The 24,774-nt window shown below is 45.8% G+C and overlaps 2 protein-coding genes across 6 annotated transcripts in view; both read right to left on the bottom strand.

Moving 5' to 3' along the window:
- Positions 1-200: 200 nt before the first annotated feature.
- On the bottom strand, positions 201-24,346 carry LOC123763710 (serine protease HTRA3). Of its 2 annotated transcripts, none has more exons than XM_069304264.1 (5): positions 24,253-24,346; positions 4,682-4,747; positions 2,862-2,973; positions 2,103-2,262; positions 201-512 (listed from the first exon to the last, which is right to left on the bottom strand). In XM_069304264.1, the coding sequence occupies exons 2-5, from the start codon at positions 4,741-4,743 to the stop codon at positions 328-330; spliced, it is 519 nt and encodes a 172-aa protein (XP_069160365.1). In that variant the 5' UTR covers positions 4,744-4,747; positions 24,253-24,346; the 3' UTR covers positions 201-327. The 2 variants fall into 2 exon arrangements, with proteins under 2 accessions (XP_069160365.1, XP_045606961.1); XM_045751005.2 differs by lacking the exon at positions 24,253-24,346 and adding an exon at positions 7,824-7,930.
- Positions 20,182-24,774, bottom strand: part of Ipp (inositol polyphosphate 1-phosphatase) — a 42,583-nt gene continuing 37,990 nt past the window's right edge. For all 4 annotated transcript variants that reach the window (XM_045751007.2, XM_045751008.2, XM_069304263.1 and 1 more), the window contains one exon: positions 20,182-24,346. In XM_045751007.2, the coding sequence (XP_045606963.2) occupies positions 24,194-24,346 (153 nt within the window). In that variant the 3' untranslated portion in view covers positions 20,182-24,193. The remainder of the gene's footprint in view (positions 24,347-24,774) is intronic.

Here is a 24,774-nt window from a genome sequence, read left to right as displayed (position 1 = left end):
ATACATTAATTTGTAAATAAATAATAAGTTTCATATTTTGAAACAATGTGAGCACACACCTTTAGAACACAATAAATATTTATTCAAATTGCTGTTGGCAACAGTTGGGTTCTTCACTCATGTTCAAGAAAAACAGCACAAACTATAAAGTGGTTACAATTTACATACTGAATAATTATTGTTTAAATAAGTGCAACTGATTTTGACGCGCAGAAAGTTTTTATTGTCAAAATTTACAATGATGTGGAGAGGTTAGTTGAAGACTTTGGCATGTAGAGCACGATGGTGGAGTTAGATGAGGCCTCAGTAGTCAAAAAGTACCTTTCCTCAGTACTCTACTGCCCTCAACACGTCCTTCATCATCAGTCTCCTCCCCGCCATGGTGGGGAACTTCTTAAGCGGAGCCGGGGCCGTGTTCCTCTGGTTCTCTGCTGCTATCGTCGCCTCCTTCACTATGTTTCTCTTGAAGGCGGACTCCATGACGGCGTCGCTGGCCACACACCTCCCGATCGCTGCTCCCCACCCACAAGTAAACTATATTAATTAACCGTAGACTTGTGAAAATAATTATGTCACTGGATGTCATTGCTTTACTGAAAATAATGTGAATGACTTTACTATTAACTACAGTAATTAGACTATAAACCTTGCAACTTGACAATTTTAATGCGACAAGTATATGGGTGAGTTTAAAGAAGAGTGTGGTCCAGTTGGTGAACTGCTGACACAACTCTTGCACCTCCACCACCACCACCACCACCCACAGGCTGGGACTGGTGTTGGCGAAGAATGTGGTCCAGTTGGTGAACTGCTGACATAACTCTTGCACCTCCACCACCACCACCACCCCCCCCCCCCCACAGGCTGGGACTGGTGTTGGCGCCAAGTCATACTAGGGAATGACAGTGTAGATGGTGCTGAAACGTGCAACTAAGAAGAGGAATGTAGACATACTATAGAGTCTAGCACAGAATAAGAAAATATATAAAATAAATAGATAAAACTCATCATATTAAGTCTCTGCCACTTTGGCTTCCGTTCCCAAAAGAGTATCAATGATGCCATTATTAGTCTGCTTAATATAATGTACTCAGCGCTTGACAAAAGGAGTGCCCAATTAGCTTCATAATTGACCTGAGACAGGCCTTTGATACTGTAAACCATAACTACCTCTTACTCACTCTTCACCACTATGGTACCCGAGGCCTTGCTCTGGACTATATTTGTTCCTATCATATTGAGAGGGCCCAACATGTAGCTATAACCTGCCCCACTCCCATATTGAGAGGCCCCAACATGTAGCCACAACCTGCCCTACTCCCATATTGAGAGAGCCCAACATGTAGCCACAACCTGCCCTACTCCCATATTGAGAGAGCCCAACATGTAGCCACAACCTGCCCTACTCCCATATTGAGAGGCCCCAACATGTAGCCACAACCTGCCCTACTCCCATATTGAGAGGCCCCAACATGTAGCCACAACCTGCCCTACTCCCATATTGAGAGGCCCCAACATGTAGCCACAACCTGCCCTACTCCCATATTGAGAGGCCCCAACATGTAGCCACAACCTGCCCTACTCCCATATTGAGAGAGCCCAACATGTAGCCACAACCTGCCCTACTCCCATATTGAGAGGCCCCAACATGTAGCCACAACCTGCCCTACTCCCATATTGAGAGAGCCCAACATGTAGCCACAACCTGCCCCACTCCCATATTGAGAGGGCCCAACATGTAGCCACAACCTGCCCTACTCCCATATTGAGAGAGCCCAACATGTAGCCACAACCTGCCCCACTCCCATATTGAGAGAGCCCAACATGTAGCCACAACCTGCCCCACTCCCATATTGAGAGAGCCCAATATGTAGCCACAACCTGCCCCACTCCCATACTGAGAGAGCCCAATATGTAGCCACAACCTGCCCCACTCCCATACTGAGAGAGCCCAACATGTAGCCACAACCTGCCCCACTCCCATACTGAGAGAGCCCAACATGTAGCCACAACCTGCCCCACTCCACCATTAACCATACCCAGAGGATGGGTATGGGGTAGACAACAACAACAAAGCAGGTCAAGCATAAGAGTAGTGTCACCGTTAAAGAGGTAGTGGTCGCAGATGTCGGAGCCGGTGTCGGCGGGGGAGCCCCGCGGGTGGAAGAGGTAGGGGCACTCCCTGGCGTCCTTCAGGCAGGTCAGCCCGGGGCCACACTTGCCGTAGGCGCTCCATGGACCCCCGCACTCCTCGTCCAACTCCTGCGTGTACAACACATTAGTCCTTTCAAATTGTTAGACGACAAAGAGTGTTGGGAAGACGGGACACCACGAGCGTAGCTCTCATCCTGTAACTATACACTCGGGTAATTACTCCCCGTTTATGAAGGCCAAGGTTATGTAGTTCTACGTTATATGTAGTGTGTTAAGGTGTATTGAGGTGAGTCAAGAGCACCAGGGCGGTGCTCACCAGGCCGTTTTTTTATTCATAAACAGCTGGGGTTTGGCGGGTGCATGGAATCACTTTCGGGTCTTTGTTTGGAGGACGGGCTGATTCATAAACAACGACCCAAAGACCATTCCATCCACCCACCAACCCCTCAGCTGTTTATGAATGAAAAAGGGTTTACAAACGACTCACAACTGCTGACGTTCGAACACTTCCGGAACAAGTGCTTCACTGACGACTTGTGTTCGAACCACAACGCTGTAAATGCTTCACCCACGTACTACAAATAATGGCCAACAGAACCTAAACACCTAACCTAACCTGTGCCTAAATATGTACAATATGGTAATATAAACAATTAAAAAATTTATATTTGAGTGTGAGGAAAAGAGGCGAGGCGCTGACCACTGACCTTGGCACACACTTCACAACAGTTGCACACGTCCCAAGTGATGCCCAGTGGGCACTCCCCGATGGCTGGGCACCTGCTGGGGGAGCATGGCACGCACTCCAAGGTCTCTGGTCTGTAACACAACACTGGTTATACTCCTGTGTTGGCCCCACCAACACCCCCCACAGTCTACCCAACACTGGTTATACTCCAGTGTTGACCCCACCAACACTACACCCCCCACAGTCTACCCAACACTGGTTATACTCCAGTGTTGACCCCACCAACACTACACCCCCCCACAGTCTACCCAACACTGGTTATACTCCAGTGTTGACCCCACCAACACTACACCCCCCCACAGTCTATCCAACACTGGTTATACTCCAGTGTTGACCCCACCAACACTACACCCCCCCACAGTCTACCCAACACTGGTTATACTCTCCTGTGTTGGCCCCACCAACACTACACACTCACACAGTCTACCCAACACTGGTTATACTCTCCTGTGTTGGCCCCACCAACAAAACACCAACACCCCCCCCCACAGTCTACCCAACACTGGTTATACTCTCCTGTGTTGACTCCACCAACACCCCCCCCCCACAGTCTACCCAACACTGGTTATACTCTCCTGTGTTGACCCCACCAACACCCCCCCCCCCCCACAGTCTACCCAACACTGGTTATACTCTCCTGTGTTGGCCCCACCAACACTACACCAACACCCCCCCCACAGTCTACCCAACACTGGTTATACTCTCCTGTGTTGGCCCCACCAACACTACACCAACACCCCCCCCCCACAGTCTACCCAACACTGGTTATACTCTCCTGTGTTGACTCCACCAACACTACACCCTCCCACAGTCTACCCAACACTGGTTATACTCCTGTCTTGACCCCACCAACACTACATCCTCCCACAGTCTACCCAACACTGGTTATCCTCCTGTGTTGACTCCACCAACACCCCCCCCCCACAGTCTACCCAACACTGGTTATACTCCTGTGTTGACTCCACCAACACTACACCCCCCACAGTCTACCCAACACTGGTTATACTCCTGTGTTGACTCCACCAACACTACACCCCCCCCCCACAGTCTACCCAACACTGGTGGGGCAACACACACCGACTAAGGTAAGACACTATTGTACCTGCCTCACAGTGGTGAGGCAGGTACAGTGGTGAGGCAGGTACAGGAGTGAGGCAGGTACAGAAGTGAGGCAGGTACAGGAGTGAGGCAGGTACAGGGGTGAGGCAGGTACAGGGGTGAGGCAGGTACAGTGGTGAGGCAGGTACAGGGGTGAGGCAGGTACAGGGGTGAGGCAGGTACAGGGGTGAGGCAGGTACAGGAGTGAGGCAGGTACAGGGGTGAGGCAGGTACAGGAGTGAGGCAGGTACATGAGTGAGGCAGGTACAGTGGTGAGGCAGGTACAGGGGTGAGGCAGGTACAGTGGTGAGGCAGGTACAGGAGTGAGGCAGGTATAGGGGTGAGGCAGGTACAAGGGTGAGGCAGGTACAGGGGTGAGGCAGGTACAGTGGTGAGGCAGGTACAGGAGTGAGGCAGGTATAGGGGTGAGGCAGGTACAAGGGTGAGGCAGGTACAGGGGTGAGGCAGGTACAGTGGTGAGGCAGGTACAGGGGTGAGGCAGGTACAGGGGTGAGGCAGGTACAGTGGTGAGGCAGGTACAGGGGTGAGGCAGGTACAGGGGTGAGGCAGGTACAGGAGTGAGGCAGGTACAAGGGTGAGGCAGGTACAGGGGTGAGGCAGGTACAGGAGTGAGGCAGGTACAGGGGTGAGGCAGGTACAGGGGTGAGGCAGGTTACATACCTGAGGGCGGTGAGGGCGGCGGAGGCTGTGATGAGAGTGAGGGAGATGACAGACAGCATCATCCACCTGTAACACCACACTCTTGGTTATACCCTCACTATACTCTGTGTGTACTCTTGGTTATACCCTCACTATACTCTCTGTGTGTACTCTTGGTTATACCCTCACTATACTCTCTGTGTGTACTCTTGGTTATACCCTCACTATACTCTCTGTGTGTACTCTTGGTTATACCCTCACTATACTCTCTGTGTGTACTCTTGGTTATACCCTCACAACACTCTCTGGGTGTACTGTTGGTTATACCCTCACTACACTCTCTGGGTGTACTGTTGGTTATACCCTCACTACACTCTCTGGGTGTACTGTTGGTTATACCCTCACAACACTCTCTGGGTGTACTGTTGGTTATACCCTCACAACACTCTCTGGGTGTACTGTTGGTTATACCCTCACTACACTCTCTGGGTGTACTGTTGGTTATACCCTCACTACACTCTCTGGGTGTACTGTTGGTTATACCCTCACTACACTCTCTGGGTGTACTCTTGGTTATACCCTCACTACACTCTCTGGGTGTACTGTTGGTTATACCCTCACTACACTCTCTGGGTGTACTCTTGGTTATACCCTCACTACACTCTCTGGGTGTACTCTTGGTTATACCCTCACTGGGTGTACTCTTGGTTATACCCTCACTACACTCTCTGGGTGTACTCTTGGTTATACCCTCACTACACTCTCTGGGTGTACTGTTGGTTATACCCTCACAACACTCTCTGGGTGTACTCTTGGTTATATCCTTCACTATACTCTCTGGGTGTACTGTTGGTTATACCCTCACTACACTCTCTGGGTGTACTGTTGGTTATACCCTCACAACACTCTCTGGGTGTACTGTTGGTTATACCCTCACAACACTCTCTGGGTGTACTCTTGGTTATACCCTCACAACACTCTCTGGGTGTACTGTTGGTTATACCCTCACAACACTCTCTGGGTGTACTGTTGGTTATACCCTCACAACACTCTCTGGGTGTACTGTTGGTTATACCCTCACTACACTCTCTGGGTGTACTCTTGGTTATACCCTCACAACACTCTGGGTGTACTGTTGGTTATACCCTCACTACACTCTCTGGGTGTACTGTTGGTTATACCCTCACTACACTCTCTGGGTGTACTCTTGGTTATACCCTCACTACACTCTCTGGGTGTACTGTTGGTTATACCCTCACAACACTCTCTGGGTGTACTCTTGGTTATACCCTCACTACACTCTCTGGGTGTACTGTTGGTTATACCCTCACTACACTCTCTGGGTGTACTCTTGGTTATACCCTCACTACACTCTCTGGGTGTACTCTTGGTTATACCCTCACTACACTCTCTGGGTGTACTCTTGGTTATACCCTCACTACACTCTCTGGGTGTACTCTTGGTTATACCCTCACTACACTCTCTGGGTGTACTCTTGGTTATACCCTCACTACACTCTCTGGGTGTACTCTTGGTTATACCCTCACTACACTCTCTGGGTGTACTCTTGGTTATACCCTCACTACACTCTCTGGGTGCACTGTTGGTTATACCCTCACTACACTCTCTGGGTGTACTCTTGGTTATACTTTTATATAAAGTCAATATACTTTTGTCAGTACAATAGTGTCAGTATACTGGCATCAGTATACATGTGTCAGCATATATGCGTCAGTATAATGATGCCAGTATACATGTGTCAGTATAATGATGCCAGTATACATGTGTCAGTATAATGATGCCAGTATACATGTGTCAGTATAATGATGCCAGTATACATGTGTCAGTATAATGATGCAAGTATACTGCGTCAGTATACATGTGTCAGTATAATGATGCCAGTATTCTGGCGTCAGTATACATGTGTCAGTATACATGCGTCAGTATACATGTGTCAGTATAATGATGCAAGTATACTGCGTCAGTATACATGTGTCAGTATAATGATGCCAGTATACTGCGTCAGTATAATGATGCCAGTATACATGCGTCAATATACATGTGTCATTATAATGATGCCAGTATACTGCGTCAGTATAATGATGCCAGTATACATGCGTCAATATACATGTCAGTATAATGATGCCAGTATACTGCGTCAGTATTCATGTGTCAGTATAATGATGCCAGTATACTGCGTCAGTATTCACGTGTCAGTATAATGATGCCAGTATACTGCGTCAGTATTCATGTGTCAGTATAATGATGCCAGTATACTGCGTCAGTATAATCATGCCAGTATACTGCGTCAATATACATGTGTCAGTATAATGATGCCAGTATACTGCGTCAGTATTCATGTGTCAGTATAATGATGCCAGTATACTGCGTCAGTATAATCATGCCAGCATACATGCGTCAATATACATGTGTCAGTATAATGATGCCAGTATACTGCGTCAGTATAATGATGCCAGTATACATGCGTCAGTATTCATGTGTCAGTATAATGATGCCAGTATACATGCGTCAGTATTCATGTGTCAGTATAATGATGCCAGTATACATGCGTCAGTATACATGTGTCAGTATAATGATGCCAGTATACTGCGTCAGTATAATGATGCCAGTATACATGCGTCAGTATTCATGTGTCAGTATAATGATGCCAGTATACATGCGTCAGTATACATGTGTCAGTATACTGGTGCAATAGCAAGATGCAACAGTTCTCAGGATAACACTGAGACACAAGGAAGGACGGAATATGGGGCCAACTTGGAGCTGGGATGTGAGTATAGAGGGAAGGAACGGTCGCTAGTCACTTTGACCATCGGGGATCGATCTCCGGCCCTGCAAGAAGCGAGACCGTCTGTCTACCAACCGGATTTGATGTTCCGCTCTATTGATTGCATTCTTTACATTACTGTAGCTACACTGCCTTCATATTTAATCTGTTATCAACCTGAGCGTCAACCTTTAAGTGATATTAGATGTTCTGTCAAAGTGACGTTTCCTCAGACAAATGAGCATCGGCTTGGTATAATTAATGCGGGCTACGAACGGTTGTACGGGAATCCGCTTCAAATTTAACTCATGTTAAATATGTAAACAACGGAGAATGTTTAGAACTGAGAACCGAGTCACGTGCATAAACACTCACGGTGAAGCCAGGCGAGGTCTTCCTTCTGACGTGAAGCAGGCGCTACTGGACCTTCTTCCTCTCCTCCACCCTTTATATACTGCCTGAGTGACGTCACACACTATTCATATGCTGCAGGTCACAATGTCCTGACCTTCAGCAGGTGGAGACCTTTGCCATATTGTCCGGTTTCCATACTGGGGGCCAGGGCCCCCTGGGGGAGTTTGGGAACCACTGCTTACCTGCTTGATGGGGTTCTGGGAGTTCTTCTACTCCCCAAACCTGGCCCGAGGCCAGGCTTGATTGTGAGAGTTTGGTCCACCAGGCTGTTGCTTGGAGCGGCCCGCAGGCCCACATACCCACCACAGCCCGGTTGGTCCACCAGGCTGTTGCTTGGAGCGGCCCGCAGGCCCACATACCCACCACAGCCCGGTTGGTCCACCAGGCTGTTGCTTGGAGCGGCCGCAGGCCCACATACCCACCACAGCCCGGTTGGTCCACCAGGCTGTTGCTTGGCGCGGCCCGCAGGCCCACATACCCACCACAGCCCGGTTGGTCCAGCACTCCTTGGAGGAAATGATCTAGTCCACGGTTGTTCCGGCAACATTTCTTATGCTCGCTGGGAGGATGTTGAACAACCGCGGACCTCTGATGTTTATACAGTGTTCTCTGATTGTGCCTATGGCACCTCAGTTCTTCATTGGTTCTATTCTGCATTTTCTTCCATATCGTTCACTCCAGTACGTTGTTATTTTACTGTGTAGATTTGGTACTTGGCCCTCCAGTATTTTCCACGTGTATATTATTTGGTATCTCTCTCGTCTCCTTTCTAGTGAGTACATTTGGAGAGCTTTGAGACGATCCCAATAATTTAGGTGCTTTATCGCGTCTATGCGTGCCGTATATGTTCTCTGTATTCCATCTATTTCAGCAATCTCTCCTGCTCTGAAGGGGGAAGTGAGTACTGAGCAGTACTCAAGACAGGACAACACAAGTCACTTGAAGAGTACAACCATTGTGATGGGATCCTTGGATTTGAAAGTTCTCGTAATCCATCCGATCATTTTTCTGGCTGACGCAATATTTGCTTGGTTATGCTCCCTAAACGTTAGGTCGTCAGACATCATTATTCTCAAATCTTTGACATGCTGTTTTCCGCTCAGGGGGGAACAAGACTATGAGCAGATTTGATTGTGTTTTGTACCCTGTATTATGTTTCAGATCCTCATTTTTGCCGTATCTGAGTACCTGGAATTTATCACTGTTAAACATCATGTTATTTTCTGCTGCCCAGTCGAAAACTTTGTTAATGTCTGTTTGTAGTTTTTCAGTGTCTTCAGCAGAGGTAATTTCATGTTCTAAAGTGGTGGTACAAACCAATGAAGGCGATGTAAACATTAGTGATGCACCCTATTTTTATATTTTGTGCACCCCATACTGCTCCTGTGAGTGGTAGTGTATTGTGCACCCCATACTGCTACTGTGAGTGGTAGTGTATTGTGCACCCCATACTGCTCCTGTGGGTGGTAGTGTATTGTGCACCCCATACTGCTCCTGTGAGTGGTAGTGTATTGTGCACCCCATACTGCTCCTGTGAGTGGTAGTGTATTGTGCACCCCATACTGCTCCTGTGAGTGGTAGTGTATTGTGCACCCCATACTCGTCCTGTGAGTGGTAGTGTATTGTGCACCCCATACTCCTCCTGTGAGTGGTAGTGTATTGTGCACCCCATACTCGTCCTGTGAGTGGTAGTGTATTGTGCACCCCATACTCGTCCTGTGAGTGGTAGTGTATTGTGCACCCCATACTCGTCCTGTGAGTGGTAGTGTATTGTGCACCCCATACTGCTCCTGTGAGTGGTAGTGTATTGTGCACCCCATACTGCTCCTGTGAGTGGTAGTGTATTGTGCACCAGACAATTAACAGATTTACCCGATTTAACAAACGTAGCTCAGTAAAGACAATACCCAACTATGCAACATAGACAGATATAAAGCCACTGACAACTGCCGGCCTGACGAAGGTGGTGGTACAGCTGTTATCAAGATAACTTCAATTTCACAAGTGTTATTAGCAATGGAGACGACAGCTGTGAATATACCTTTGCTCAATTCTCGGTCAAATCCCAAAAATCGTCATTAACTATTGAAGTTATTTTTAGATTTCCCAATACTAATACAAGTACATTCTCAGATAATATAAGGAACCTAATCATAAACAATAAACCCACAAAAACCACATCATCCTAGGAGGAGACTTGACCATTGACCTGTCAACAAAACAGCCCCCAAGTCGAATACTTCCTAAACAGCATGAACTCCTGTATGCTAATCCCCCACAACCACCAAGGCCACACAAATTACCCAAACATCTGCTACAAACCCGGACAACATATGGACTAACATAACAGCCCCCCGCTTATCTCTGGTATAATCACTGACAGAACAACTGATCACTACATACCCTACCTTCCTCTCAGCAAACATGGACATAACACCCTCAGTTACCAATAAACTTACCTTTAGACTGCACAACAAACCAGCAATAGGGAACCTCATAAATACACTACACAATATAAACTGGGAATGTGAACTCAACAATACACAGGATATAAATGCATTAGCCGACATCTTTCTCTCCCAAACTCTAAGCCTCTACAACACACACTGTCCTCTCCTCACCAAGCAAGTAACTGCTAAAAGATTAAACAATCCCTGGCTCACAAGTGGCATACTTAAAGCAATTAACAAGAAACACGAATATGAAAATAAACAGAGGAATGGTCTGGTTACAAAAGAAGTTAAGAGATACTCGTTAATGGTTACCAATGTAATACGAAGAGCCAAAGATTCCTTTTATGAGAACAGATTTAGAGAAGGAAAAGGAAATATGAAACGTACATGGAAAGTCATCTCTAACATCCTAGGGTCTAAACAACAATCACATAACAACCCGATAAAACTCTCCAAATATGGTTACACACTTGCAATAGACTTTGATATTGGTACGGAATTTAATAGCTTCTTTTCTTTAATAGCTTCTTCTTCTTTTAATAGCTGCCCGAAACGTTTTGCGTAATAGTGGCTTTAGGCATTGTATGTACTAGCTCTATCTATAAATCCATCAAATTTTGGAAAATCTCTTGTATGTATGTACCTTACCTGAATAAACATTTTATTTCTTTTTTTATACATCTATAATTCAATCACTTAAAACCAAAGCTGGGAACATTAATGAAATACCATCTATGATATATAAGAGTGCTGCCCCTACTCTTGCACCACCCATAGCTCTGCTATTCAGGTATTATTGAACCGTTATAAACAAATTTCTCGAGTGTCATACATTTTCTGATATCCTTAAAAAAGTCAGGGTGACGCCAGTTCATAAAGGAGGCGAGACAGCAGACATTAACAATTACAGACCAGTATCAAAGCTACCAGCTATACTTTCAAAAATATTTAAAACAAATTATTTACAAACAGCTCTATTTCTACTTTGTAAAACTCCACATGTTAAATCCCTGCCAGTTTGACTTCCGTTCCCAAAAGAGTACCAATGATGCCATTATTAGTCTGCTTAATATAATCTACACAGCCCTTGACAAAAATGAGTTCCCAATTGCCCTCTTCATTGACCTGAGACAGACCTTTGATACTGTAAACCACAACTACCTCTTACTTACTCTTCACCACTACGGTACCCGAGGCCTTGCTCTGAGCTATATTTGTTCCTCTCTCAGTGACAGACACCAACATGTAGCCATCAATAACATAACCTCCCCCACTCTACCATTGGCAGTAGGGGTGACACAGGGCAGCATCTTGGGACCTCTCCTATTTCTTATATACATCAATGATTTGCCAAATGTTTCTAACACTCTTAAACCCATACTATTTGCTGACGATACTATCTTCGTCTGTTCTGACTCCAACCCCCACACACTAAATAATATTGTTAACAATGAATTAAAAAGGTTCACTTATGGCTAACAACTTACACTAAAAATAGAAGAAACCTACTACATTCTATTTGGTAGTAAATCATCAAATCTGATTCAACTTCAGATAAACAATGTTAACATTACCAATAAAAATGAGGGGAAGTTCCTTGGCCTATACCTAGATAAGAGACTCAACTTCACCACCACATTCAATACATAGCTCAAAAGGTCTCCAAAACGGTCAGTATACTTTACAAAATCCGATATTATGTTTCCCACTCTGTTCTCCTGCCATTATACTAGGCGGTAAACTATCCCCATCTTACATACGGTATCTGTGTATGGGGACCAACCAGAGCCTAGTGTCTCAAGCCTGTCCTCACCCACAAGTATCTGCTCTCACAACTGTCACAAACTGTGTCCTCTGTCTTCAGACAACACCCGGCACCTTTGTTTAGGTCCCTTGACTTGGGGAGGTGACCTGTGGAGTGTAGGGAGTGGGGAGGTGACCAGGGGAGTGTAGTGAGTAGGGAGGTGACCTGGGGAGTGTAGTGAGTGGTGAGGTGACCTGGTGAGTGTAGTGAACGGGGAGGTGACCTGGGGAGTGTAGTGAGTGGTGAGGTGACCTGGTGAGTGTAGTGAACGGGGAGGTGACCTGGGGAGTGTAGTGAACGGGGAGGTGACCTGTGGAGTGTAGTGAGTAGGGAGGTGACCTGGGGAGTGTAGTGAGTAGGGAGGTGACCTGGGGAGTGTAGTGAGTGGTGAGGTGACCTGGTGAGTGTAGTGAGTAGGGAGGTGACCTGGGGAGTGTAGTGAACGGGGAGGTGACCTGGGGAGTGTAGTGAGTGGGGAGGTGACCTGGTGAGTGTAGTGAGTAGGGAGGTGACCTGGTGAGTGTAGTGAGTAGGGAGGTGACCAGGTGAGTGTAGTGAGTAGGGAGGTGACCTGTGGAGTGTAGTGAGTAGGGAGGTGACCTGGTGAGTGTAGTGAGTAGGGAGGTGACCTGGGGAGTGTAGTGAACGGGGAGGTGACCTGGGGAGTGTAGTGAACGGGGAGGTGACCTGGGGAGTGTAGTGAGTGGGGAGGGAGAGGGGTGAGAGTGGGTAGGTGACCTGGGGAGTGTAGTGAGTGGGGAGGGAGAGGGGTGAGAGTGGGTAGGTGACCTGGGGAGTGTAGTGAGTGGGGAGGGAGAGGGGTGAGGGTGGGTAGGTGACCTGGGGAGTGTAGTGAGTGGGGAGGGAGAGGGGTGAGAGTGGGTAGGTGACCTGGGGAGTGTAGTGAGTGGGGAGGGAGTGGGGTGAGAGTGGGTAGGTGACCTGGGGAGTGTAGGGAGCACAGGCTGGGTGTCAGGGCCAGACACGGCCGCCGTCACACACCATTGTCGGCCCTCACCATGGGTCCTGCCCTCTGGCCCGCCCGGGGCGCCCGCCTTCTCTCCAGGCGCACGTGGGCGGCAGTCTCTCGTGGGTGGCAGTCTCGTGGGCGGCAGTCTCTCGTGGGTGGCAGTGTTGCGTGGGTGGCAGTGTTGCGTGGGCGGCAGTCTCTCGTGGGTGGCAGTCTCGTGGGCGGCAGTCTCTCGTGGGTGGCAGTCTCTCGTGGGCGGCAGTGTTGCGTGGGTGGCAGTCTCTCGTGGGCGGCAATGTTGCGTGGGTGGCAGTCTCTCGTGGGCGGCAGTGTTGCGTGGGTGGCAGTCTCTCGTGGGCGGCAGTCTCTCGTGGGTGGCAGTCTCTCGTGGGTGGCAGTCTCTCGTGGGCGGCAGTCTCTCGTGGGTGGCAGTCTCTCGTGGGCGGCAGTGTTGCGTGGGTGGCAGTGTTGCGTGGGTGGCAGTGTTGCGTGGGCGGCAGTCTCTCGTGGGCGGCAGTCTCTCGTGGGTGGCAGTGTTGCGTGGGTGGCAGTCTCTCGTGGGTGGCAGTCTCTCGTGGGCGGCAGTCTCTCGTGGGCGGCAGTCTCTCGTGGGTGGCAGTGTTGCGTGGGTGGCAGTCTCTCGTGGGTGGCAGTCTCTCGTGGGCGGCAGTCTCTCGTGGGTGGCAGTGTTGCGTGGGTGGCAGTCTCTCGTGGGCGGCAGTCTCTCGTGGGTGGCAGTGTTGCGTGGGCGGCAGTCTCTCGTGGGTGGCAGTCTCTCGTGGGCGGCAGTCTCTCGTGGGCGGCAGTCTCTCGTGGGCGGCAGTCTCTCGTGGGTGGCAGTGTTGCGTGGGTGGCAGTCTCTCGTGGGTGGCAGTGTTGCGTGGGTGGCAGTGTTGCGTGGGCGGCAGTCTCTCGTGGGTGGCAGTCTCTCGTGGGCGGCAGTCTCTCGTGGGCGGCAGTCTCTCGTGGGTGGCAGTCTCTCGTGGGTGGCAGTCTCTCGTGGGCGGCAGTCTCTCGTGGGTGGCAGTGTTGCGTGGGTGGCAGTCTCTCGTGGGTGGCAGTCTCTCGTGGGCGGCAGTCTCGTGGGCGGCAGTCTCTCGTGGGTGGCAGTCTCTCGTGGGCGGCAGTGTTGCGTGGGCGGCAGTCTCTCGTGGGTGGCAGTCTCTCGTGGGCGGCAGTCTCTCGTGGGTGGCAGTCTCTCGTGGGCGGCAGTCTCTCGTGGGCGGCAGTCTCTCGTGGATGGCAGTGTTGCGTGGGCGGCAGTCTCTCGTGGATGGCAGTGTTGCGTGGGTGGCAGTCTCTCGTGGGTGGCAGTGTTGCGTGGGCGGCAGTGTTGCGTGGGCGGCAGTCTCTCGTGGGTGGCAGTGTTGCGTGGGCGGCAGTCTCTCGTGGGTGGCAGTGTTGCGTGGGTGGCAGTCTCTCGTGGGTGGCAGTGTTGCGTGGGCGGCAGTCTCTCGTGGGTGGCAGTGTTGCGTGGGCGGCAGTCTCTCGTGGGTGGCAGTGTTGCGTGGGTGGCAGTCTCTCGTGGGTGGCAGTGTTGCGTGGGTGGCAGTCTCTCGTGGGTGGCAGTGTTGCGTGGGTGGCAGTCTCTCGTGGGTGGCAGTGTTGCGTGGGCGGCAGTCTCTCGTGGGTGGCAGTGTTGCGTGGGCGGCAGTCTCTCGTGGGTGGCAGTGTTGCGTGGGTGGCAGTCTCGTGGGCGGCAGTAGTCTCTCTTTGGTGGCAGTCTCTCGTGGGTGGCAGTCTCTCGTGGGCGGCAGTCTCTCTTTGGTGGCAGTCTCTCGTGGGTGGCAGTCTCTCTTTGGTGGCAGTCTCTCGTGGGCGGCAGTCTCTCGTGGGTGGCAGTGTTGCGTGGGTGACAGTGTTAGGTGTGGAGTACTAGGCTCCTGACAAGAAGGGTGTGGAGTACTAGGCTCCTGAGAGGAAGGGTTATCTTCTTGAGGTTATCTTGAGATGATTTCGGGGCTTTAGTGTCCCCGCGGCCCGGTCCTCGACCAGGCCTCCACCCCCAGGAAGCAGCCCGTGACAGCTGACTAACTCCCAGGTACCTATTTACTGCTAGGTAACAGGGGCATTCAGGGTGAAAGAAACTTTGCCCATTTTGTTTCTGCCTCGTGCGGGAATCGGACCCGCGCCACATAATTACGAGTCCTGCGCGCTATCAACCAGGCTACGAGGCCCTACGAGGGTGTGGAGTACTAGGCTCCTGACAGGAAGGGTGTGGAGTACTAGGCTCCGGACAGGAAGGGTGTGGAGTACTAGGCTCCTGACAGGAAGGGTGTGGAGTACTAGGCTCCTGACAAGAAGGGTGTGGAGTACTAGGCTCCTGAGAGGAAGGGTGTGGAGTACTAGGCTCCTGAGAGGAAGGGTGTGGAGTACTAGGCTCCTGACAGGAAGGGTGTGGAGTACTAGGCTCCTGACAGGAAGGGTGTGGAGTACTAGGCTCCTGACAGGAAGGGTGTGGAGTACTAGGCTCCTGACAGGAAGGGTGTGGAGTACTAGGCTCCTGACAGGAAGGGTGTGGAATACTAGGCTCCTGACAGGAAGGGTGTGGAGTACTAGGCTCCTGACAGGAAGGGTGTGGAGTACTAGGCTCCTGACAGGAAGGGTGTGGAGTACTAGGCTCCTGAGAGGAAGGGTGTGGAGTACTAGGCTCCTGAGAGGAAGGGTGTGGAGTACTAGGCTCCTGAGAGGAAGGGTGTGGAGTACTAGGCTCCTGAGAGGAAGGGTGTGGAGTACTAGGCTCCTGACAGGAAGGGTGTGGAGTACTAGGCTCCTGACAGGAAGGGTGTGGAGTACTAGGCTCCTGACAGGAAGGGTGTGGAGTACTAGGCTCCTGAGAGGAAGGGTGTGGAGTACTAGGCTCCTGAGAGGAAGTGTGTAGAATACTAGGCTCCTTAGAGGAAGGGTGTAGAGTACTAGGCTCCTGAGAGGAAGGGTGTGGAGTACTAGGCTCCTGAGAGGAAGGGTGTGGAGTACTAGGCTCCTGAGAGGAAGGGTGTGGAGTACTAGGCTCCTGAGAGGAAAGGTGTGGAGTACTAGGCTCCTCAGAGGAGGGGTGTGGAGTACTAGGGTCCTTAGAGGAAGGGTGTAGAGTACTAGGCTCCTCAGAGGCAGGGTGTAGAGTACTAGGCTCCTCAGAGGAGGGGTGTGGAGTACTAGGGTCCTTAGAGGAAGGGTGTAGAGTACTAGGCTCCTCAGAGGCAGGGTGTAGAGTACTAGGCTCCTCAGAGGAGGGGTGTGGAGTACCTTTATTTTTTAGCATAAATCACGGTGATTTGCACATACAGTACTGCATTTGGCCATTTTATATAGAAAATATGCTAATAATTTAAAGCGGCTGTTTGTCATATTTTATCTAAATCCACCTGCAGTTTTCAAAATACGAAATTGGAAATATGACCCTTGACCATTATTTTTTAGCGTAATTCAGAGTGATTGTATATATTTAAAGTTTTAAAGTACAATCTGTCATATTAAATGTTTCCATATTTACCCGAGGGGCACTAACACTAGTGGCCTCAACGAGGACAGGAAGCCTGTGGCTTGTAGCCAAGAAGGTTACAACTCTAGTGTACCTCATTCCTTCTTGACAGCAGGAGTTGCAAAATCTCATATGAAGCACAAGTTCGCTTCCATCATGAGTATGCACCGCTCTTCAGGATGGCTTGCCCTTCCACCAATTATCTCATTTCTGGACAAGGTGAAGAACTGTGTGAAGACTCATCACCAAGCCCCTGAATTTTGTATTTTGAGGGGCATCACATAGCCCCTAGTGCAGGGGGAGTGACTATTTACAACTTATGTTCTCTTCGTGGAGTCTCTCAATCATCATACCACATTTGGTTGAAATCTTACAAAATTGTCCAAGTTCACAACAAACTGTGCTCACCAGTGAATAACCCAAGGATTCACTATTACTTAAGCAATGTGTGGAAATGTAACTTTTTATTCAGGAATATTTTGCATTTTAGGGAAAGCTTTATTTGCAGTGAACCTACAATTTATCTGGTACGGTGTGGTGCGGTAATTTAACCCGTTAAGTACCCCATGAATTTAACATCAAATATTTATTTATAATCATGCTGTATTAGTATTCAAGGAAGATACACCTAGTTTTTTGACATGTTTTATAATAGGTATTTAAGAAATGTGGTCTAGTAATCTAGGTTCAGCTTAATGGGTTAAGAAATAGGCATAACAATTAGCAACATTATATTATCTTACCACCTGGTTACATTGAGACGGCCTATCTAGTACATGTAGACTCATCCCTATCGGCATACTTATGATTTACACACTATATTACCAGGTCCAACAGTTTAGCAAACACATTGCTCAGCTTGAGACACTGGACATGCAGCATCTTAGCGTCATGGCACTGGAGCTGTACTATCACATCATCAGATCAAATTAAACATGCATCCTTCACAGAGTTGGCTAACTCACGCGTGCCTGGGTTTATCCTACTCATTGCAAGAATTGTCAAAGTTTTGTTGGTCAAATAATATGAATGCAATTGGTACTAAATAAATATATGGGTTTGGCTGTATAGTGACTAGACTAATCCCACAATTAACTTGTGGAAATATGGCAGCTATGAAAGATGCGGTGTTTGGTCAGGATGCTAGTGGCCACGCAGGAAGGCACGCGCTACCTCAAGAATTATCTCTAGCTATATGCTAGTGGTCAAACAGATCACATGCACTATAATACAAGAAACAGATAAATGCACAAGCAAACAATATATAAACCTAAAATGAAAAAATATGACATGACAAATATAAAAATGCATAAGAATGTTTATGGGTAGGGAGAAAATAATATACAGATATGACATGCAGAACATTATTTAACATATACTGTATAATACAACAATGCTGAAGCATGTATATCGGTGGGGATAATCAATAAAATTTAACACCGGAAGGATTGATTTAGTACAATGTATTGTGTCAAATTTAGTTATCAGTGGTTTGTGTAAAAGTCACATTTTGTGACAAATGTAAGTATCAGCAGTTGGAGGAGTCAAAGTCACATGTTTATGAGACTATAAATGTCATACAATAATATGTGTGGACATATATAACATATTGAACCTTTTATTAAATTATTACAGAACACGATACTGTATATCACAACCCAAGATGTTCATGACATATTTTTTTACAGTTTAATTTGCTTTACAAATTACAGATGACCAATTCCAAATCACACTAAAAATTTATATGGCTCCTTTAAACGAACTATCGTTGCGAATGTTAATTCTTTAAATTCAGTCATGATTTTAAGGAAAGTGCACAAAGAGGTTCAGAAAGGGCTCATGTGTGCATGGCTGAAAGACAGTGCCAATTGAAGGTGAGAATTCAAAACAGTTCCTGATACCACTGCTGAAAGTTGAGGAGAAAGTTACAGAGCAAATTGGAATGTATTTGTAAATTTGACAAGCCTGTCAGGGCAAGGTTCATATTGTCTTATCAGACAGGATGATGTGTTTGGGTATGTTTTCTTACACCTCATGCCTCTGTTCACCTATTGGTAACTAGACACCCACAAATTAGGCAAGAGTTGTGGGTTGCTTCCTAGGAAGGTCAGTTGTTGACCCAGAGGAACATGAATAATCCTAACAGAATTAGATAACCCCAGCAGGGACATACTATAGTATGTCGTTATATCTAATCCCTTCCTGCCAATATTATTATTATTATTATTATTATTATTGTAATATATATATATATATATATATATATATATATATATATATATATATATATATATATATATATATATATATATATATATATATATATATATATATATGTCGTACCTAGTAGCCAGAACGCACTTCTCGGCCTACTATTCAAGGCCCAATTTGCCTAATAAGCCAAGTTTTCCTGAATTATTATATTTTCTCTAATTTTTTTCTTATGAGATGATAAATCTACTCATTTCATTACGAATGAGATCAATTTTTATTTATTGGAGTTAAAATTAACGTAGATATATGACCGAACCTAACCAACCCTACCTAACCTAACCTAACCAATCTTTATAGGTTAGGTTAGGTTTGGTAGCCGAAAAAGTTAGGTTAGGTTAGATTAGGTAGGTTAGGTAGTCGAAAAACAATTAATTCATGAAAACTTGGCTTATTAGGCAAATTGGGCCTTGCATAGTAGACATAGAAGTGCCTTCTGGCTACTAGGTACGACATATATATATATATATATATATATATATATATATATATATATATATATATATATATATATATATATATATATATATATATATATATATATATGTCGTACCTAGTAGCCAGAACGCACTTCTCAGCCTACTATGCAAGGCCCGATTTGCCTAATAAGCCAAGTTTTCATGAATTAATGTTTTTTCGACTACCTAACCTTCCTAACCTAACTTTTTCGGCTACCTAACCTAACCTATAAAGATAGGTTAGGTTAGGTTCAGTTATTTATCTACGTTAATTTTAACTCCAATAAAAAAAAATTGACCTCATACATAATGAAATGGGTAGCTTTATCATTTCATAAGAAAAAAATTTGAGAAAATACATTAATTCAGGAAAACTTGGCTTATTAGGCAAATCGGGCCTTGCACAGTAGGCCGAGAAGTGCGTTCTGGCTACTAGGTATGACATACATTATATATACTGTATATATATATATATATATATATATATATATATATATATATATATATATATATATATATATATATATATATATATATACATATATATATATATATATATACATACACACACACACATGCTATACCTTCAGAATTGCACTTTGAAATGACTAGAAACTTCTAATAAAATACTTATGCAGTCAATTACGTTAAAAAAAGAACGCTCCTTTTTAAATCAGGTTTGAACTCCTGGCAGCTGTTGATAAAATCAATTTATATTTTATGTGCAGAGCAGTACTGTAACAGCAAATAAACCTAACTGCACAAGTTATAATGGTTCATGACAATATAAAATGGCACCTGAAGAGTGTATATGGGACAAAATGGCATTTGCATTATTGTTTACATGCAGTATTTACATATTGTCACAATGAAACATGCATATGAAACTTGTAACTTTATTTCATGATAAATGAATCAAAAGATATGGAAAAACTCCAGCTTGGAATGTAATGAAATGTCTCTTTCTGGTAGAGCCCCAGTGGCTCCCTGATGTTACCTTGCCGACATTGCTCCTAGCTACTAGGTCACATCAGTCGCAGGAATTCTGTTTGGCTTACTGGGGACCAGAACAAGAACCCTAGCCTCACATAGAGAATGATATTCTGTAACCCCACCAAGAAAGTACAGTGGTACCTCGCATAACGATTGCCCCAAAAGACGAATATTTTGGGTAACGAACGGCCCGATCGGCGTCAAATCGTCCCTTATGACGAACGCTGGTTTGAGTAACGTCAACACCACATGGTGGGGTCGCGCTGCTTCTTGCACATTCTTAGACGCCTCCGACGATGCACATAAATTATGTTGTTCTTGTTTAAAGATGCTAATGATGCTGGGATATAAAAGGGTGACTACTGAGATGTTGCAAAGCATTGACGTTTTTGTAGGAAAAAAGAAATGAAATGTCTGATATACAACAAATGTCAAAAAGGTTCGTTCGGTGTTCGGCAGGTAGGCTGCTCCATTATAACAATCTTTCTTTGTTTCAAATGTGTTCCATTTGTTTTTTATTTGTCATTTGCATCTCAATAATGGAGAAGCCTACCTTACATACACTGAATAAACCATTATGACATTTTCCTTTCTTCAAATGTGTTCAATATTTATTTTTCATTTGTCTTATAGCAAAAGGTTCGTTCGGTGGTCGGCAGGTAGGCTGCTCCATGTTTCTTACATACAAAAAACGTAAATAATAAAAAAAATGAAGAATTTTGAAAACCAGTACAAATGTCAAAAAGGTTCGTTCGGTGGTCTACAGGTCGGCTGCTCCATGTTTCTTAAAAAAAAAAAACGAAAAATAAAAGAACTGTTGAAACAATTTGAAAAATGGACAAATGTCATAAAGGTTCGTTCAGTGTTTGTCGGGTAGGCTGCTCCATTATTGAGACGTAAGTGACAAATACAAAACAAATGGAACACATTTGAAACAAAGAAAGATTGTCATAATGGAGCAGCCTACCCAACAAAAACTGAACGAACCTTTTGCCATAACGAATATGAAAGACAAGGGCTGCTGGCTGGGTTAGTACTGCGTGAGCAACCATTTGTGGCACACATGCCTCTGGCTCTCAAACACCTGTCCCACACGGTGTTGAAAGACTGTGCTCAGTCGGTGCAATTCAGACCCTTTTGTTTGAAGAACATAAGGGTCATAACATTGGTGAAGCTAGGCGCAATAAGGGCTTAACACAACGGTCGGATGCCAGTGATACAGCACCTATGAGGATGATACAGCAAGCGTATCCAGGTGTAGCTCTGAGCCCCACCCTTGCCATCTCTAATGTATATAGATGATACATAGATGAATCGTTTTCTGCGTTCAGTGATGATGCATCTGATACAAGTACAGTAGCATAGATTAACAGTGTTAGCGGCTTCCATGGTGGTGGTGTTCATTGATATTTTCAAGAATACCTGAATCTTTTCCTGACTGATGGACACTCTTTGAGGCTAGCTGAATCTCTTCCTGACTGATGGACACTCTTTGAGGCTAGCTGAATCTCTTCCTGTGTGGGACCTTACAAAGCGATCTTTTCAAGACTACCTTACAAATTGAGCTTTTCCTATAATCGTTGCAATACTACTTTATGCTTTACAAGCTTGGCTACATACCACCTACAAGTACTAAAGCCAAGGGTGCACGCAAGTGCGTTATTTGCAAGCACACATAACGATGAAACAGGAATCAAAAATCTATCTGTAGCTGGTGCAAGGAGAGCAAAGTCGCGCTGTGTACCATGGACTACTTCATTGACTATTATGCACCTCCAAAGTACTGAGTGTGTAATACAGTGTGTTACTGTGTAAATAGTATGTGAAACTGTACATATTGTAATATTAGTGAATTTTTACCACGTAATATTGTGACAATAAACATTTATTGTGGACACATTACTGACACATGTATCACAGTTTCATGGAAAATTATGAACATTCTACTGTATACATATTGTAAAGGTCACAAATATGCATCATATACGATAAATGAAACAAATAAAACCGCATTGGAAATGCATAGAAAAAATATTTGAAAATATATTTGTGGCAACACGCGGTGCTTGAATGGCCTGCGCGACCGTGTCTGGGAGCTTCACACACGGGCGACCAGGCCCTGATGACGTCACAGCCCACCTTGTCCACGCCCTCACAGCCAAAGTAAGTGGAATTTTGTAATTATTTTTACATAGACATGTTCAGGGACGGTAATTTATCATTTTACAAAGAAAAATTTTATTTTGGGGAACATTTGATGTCATGCACTCTGGGGAAATTTCACAATAAACACAGTGCATCACACTGGTTACATGGGGGGACACTCGTTTTGTATGACGTCCGTTTCACATGACGAACATGGAACGGATTAAATTCGTTATGCGAGGTACCACTGTATACAGAAAGTCAGCTAAGCATTACAGACAACTGTAAAGTTCACATAAAGTTAAGCCACAAGCCACGAAACAACTCCCTAAATGATTTAAAACAATGATTGCAATATTTGAAAATATCTTGAATCTGTTAATACCAGTAACCACCACCAGGTTGCCCAAAACCCAAGGGGCCACATTCACGAAGCAGTTACGAAAGTATTTAAGAACGTGTACACCTACACCTTTCCTCAATCTTTGACGGCTTTGGTTACATTTATTAAACAATTTACAAGCATGAAAACTTCCCAATCAACTGTTGTTATTGTTATAAACAGCCTTATGGTGCTTCGGAGCTCATTAACTGTTTAATAATTGTAAACAAAGCCGCCAAAGATTGAGAAAAGATGTACAGGTTCGCAAGTGCTTGCGTAACCGTTTGCTTTGGTGGACGCTCTTTGGGTTGATCTGGTCTTCTTGGTTACCTGTTCCAAGATTTGTATCTCTCAGATTCTCCTCAGTGTCATCAAGGTTTTGGTGGGATTTTGGTGGACTAACAGTCATGGCAACCAGGTGTTTAGTCAATGTCCCTGGTCCTCTTCAGTCCTGTGTTGTCCTCGGTCATGTTTCCCGGCCGTTGACCTCTACTTTGACTTGGTGCCTGTTGCCTCTCCTCCTCTCTGGTAAGTTCCTCTATTTTTCTGCGTTTATTTAGCTACAGGGAGCCACCATTGGGTTGTCCCAGAAATCCAGTGTTGATTGTAATGAAATGCCTCTTCTGGTAGAGCCCCAGTGGCTTCCTGTCTCCCTCCCTCTCTCAGTTTGTCAGTTTGTTGTGTTGTATTATCTGCTTCAGAACCGAATTAATAGCCAACACTGAACCAAGATTCGGGCTGCATGGTGGCGGCACTCTGTACTATTGGGTTCTATTTTTTTTTTAATTGTTTGGGGAGTTGTTTGGTAGTTTTGTGGTGCTGAGTCATGTGAACTCAGTAGTAGTTTGTAAATCTTTGCTGACTTTCTGGATGGTTGCCCAGTGAAATGTCATTTGCTCTTTCTGCCTCATTTAAGGAAGCCAGGCTCTGGAACTGGTTCTAGATAGGCCAAACGAACTCATGCAACTGATGTGACAAGTAGAATGGAGCAATCTCAGCGAGCCACCGGGGTTCTACCAGAAAGAGGTGCTTTATTATGTTTAACACTGTTAATTTTTCCTCGTGATCGGGAACCAAATTTTAATATTATGAGAAAAAAATATTTTGGAAGTTTTCCTGCACAATGGGGAATGTGGGCTAAAAAACTGGCACAGCCCAGAGGTTAAAGAAAAGGGGGGAGTGACCTTTCACAAGCCACTGGCTTCCTATCCCCATCAAGGCCATTATAGATGGTGGCCCTCAGGTAAATAAAACTAAAAAATAAAACTTTATGAAGGCAAATTATTTAACTAAATAAAGTTTAAAACTGGATTTGATTTATGCTTCAAAGAGAACGTGGAATGGTATTTTATATGCGTATTATGAAGCATTCTTTTAAAGGCAGTCCGAGATGGAAGATAATACACTTGGATCATGGTATGCTACAAACCCACCTTCGTTGCACCACATTAAACTATGCCGAGTTGTATTATCATTTGGTTTGTGATACCTGATTTGTACTTCATTCAAACAGTCAACTGCAATTTTCTGAAAAACACAATCTTGCATTACACATTGTACACCATGACTTAAAATATTTTATGTACTCTTAGTATTATTAAACCAAGGTACTCTATTCCATCCTCAACCAGCTTTCTGGTAATATAGTAGGGTAGTCAGTCATTTAGTTAACAATTCAATAAGTGCCAAGTTATTTATTTGGTATGAAAAGCTGTAGGATGTGGTGACCAAACTGCCCATCAGCACGTGGTAGACTCAGCCTGGAATCCATTACAGTAGTATATACATTATAGGGGTGGGGGTGGCTTGTGATTTATTTATCCAAAATATCTTTTCTGGGGGGAGCCCCGTCGGCTCCCCGGAGCTTTACCAGGCTGATATGCTAATGTCAGACTTTGGCATCAGTCATGTGTATGTTCTAGGGCCTACTGGGGACCATGGCCAGAACGTGGCCC

The sequence above is a fragment of the Procambarus clarkii genome, chromosome 52 (assembly GCF_040958095.1).
Source record: "Procambarus clarkii isolate CNS0578487 chromosome 52, FALCON_Pclarkii_2.0, whole genome shotgun sequence".
NCBI classification, from domain to species: domain Eukaryota; kingdom Metazoa; phylum Arthropoda; class Malacostraca; order Decapoda; family Cambaridae; genus Procambarus; species Procambarus clarkii.
This window is presented reverse-complemented; position numbering and strand designations above follow the sequence as displayed.

Coding starts and splice junctions, on each gene's coding strand:
- LOC123763710 (XM_069304264.1), bottom strand. CDS start 4,743: ATGATGCTGTCTGTCATCTCCCTCACTCTCATCACAGCCTCCGCCGCC. Junction 2,974..4,681: donor GCCGCCCTCACCGCCCTCAG/GTATGTAACCTG, acceptor GTTGTGTTACAG/ACCAGAGACCTTGGAGTGCG. Junction 2,263..2,861: donor GTTGTGAAGTGTGTGCCAAG/GTCAGTGGTCAG, acceptor TTGTACACGCAG/GAGTTGGACGAGGAGTGCGG.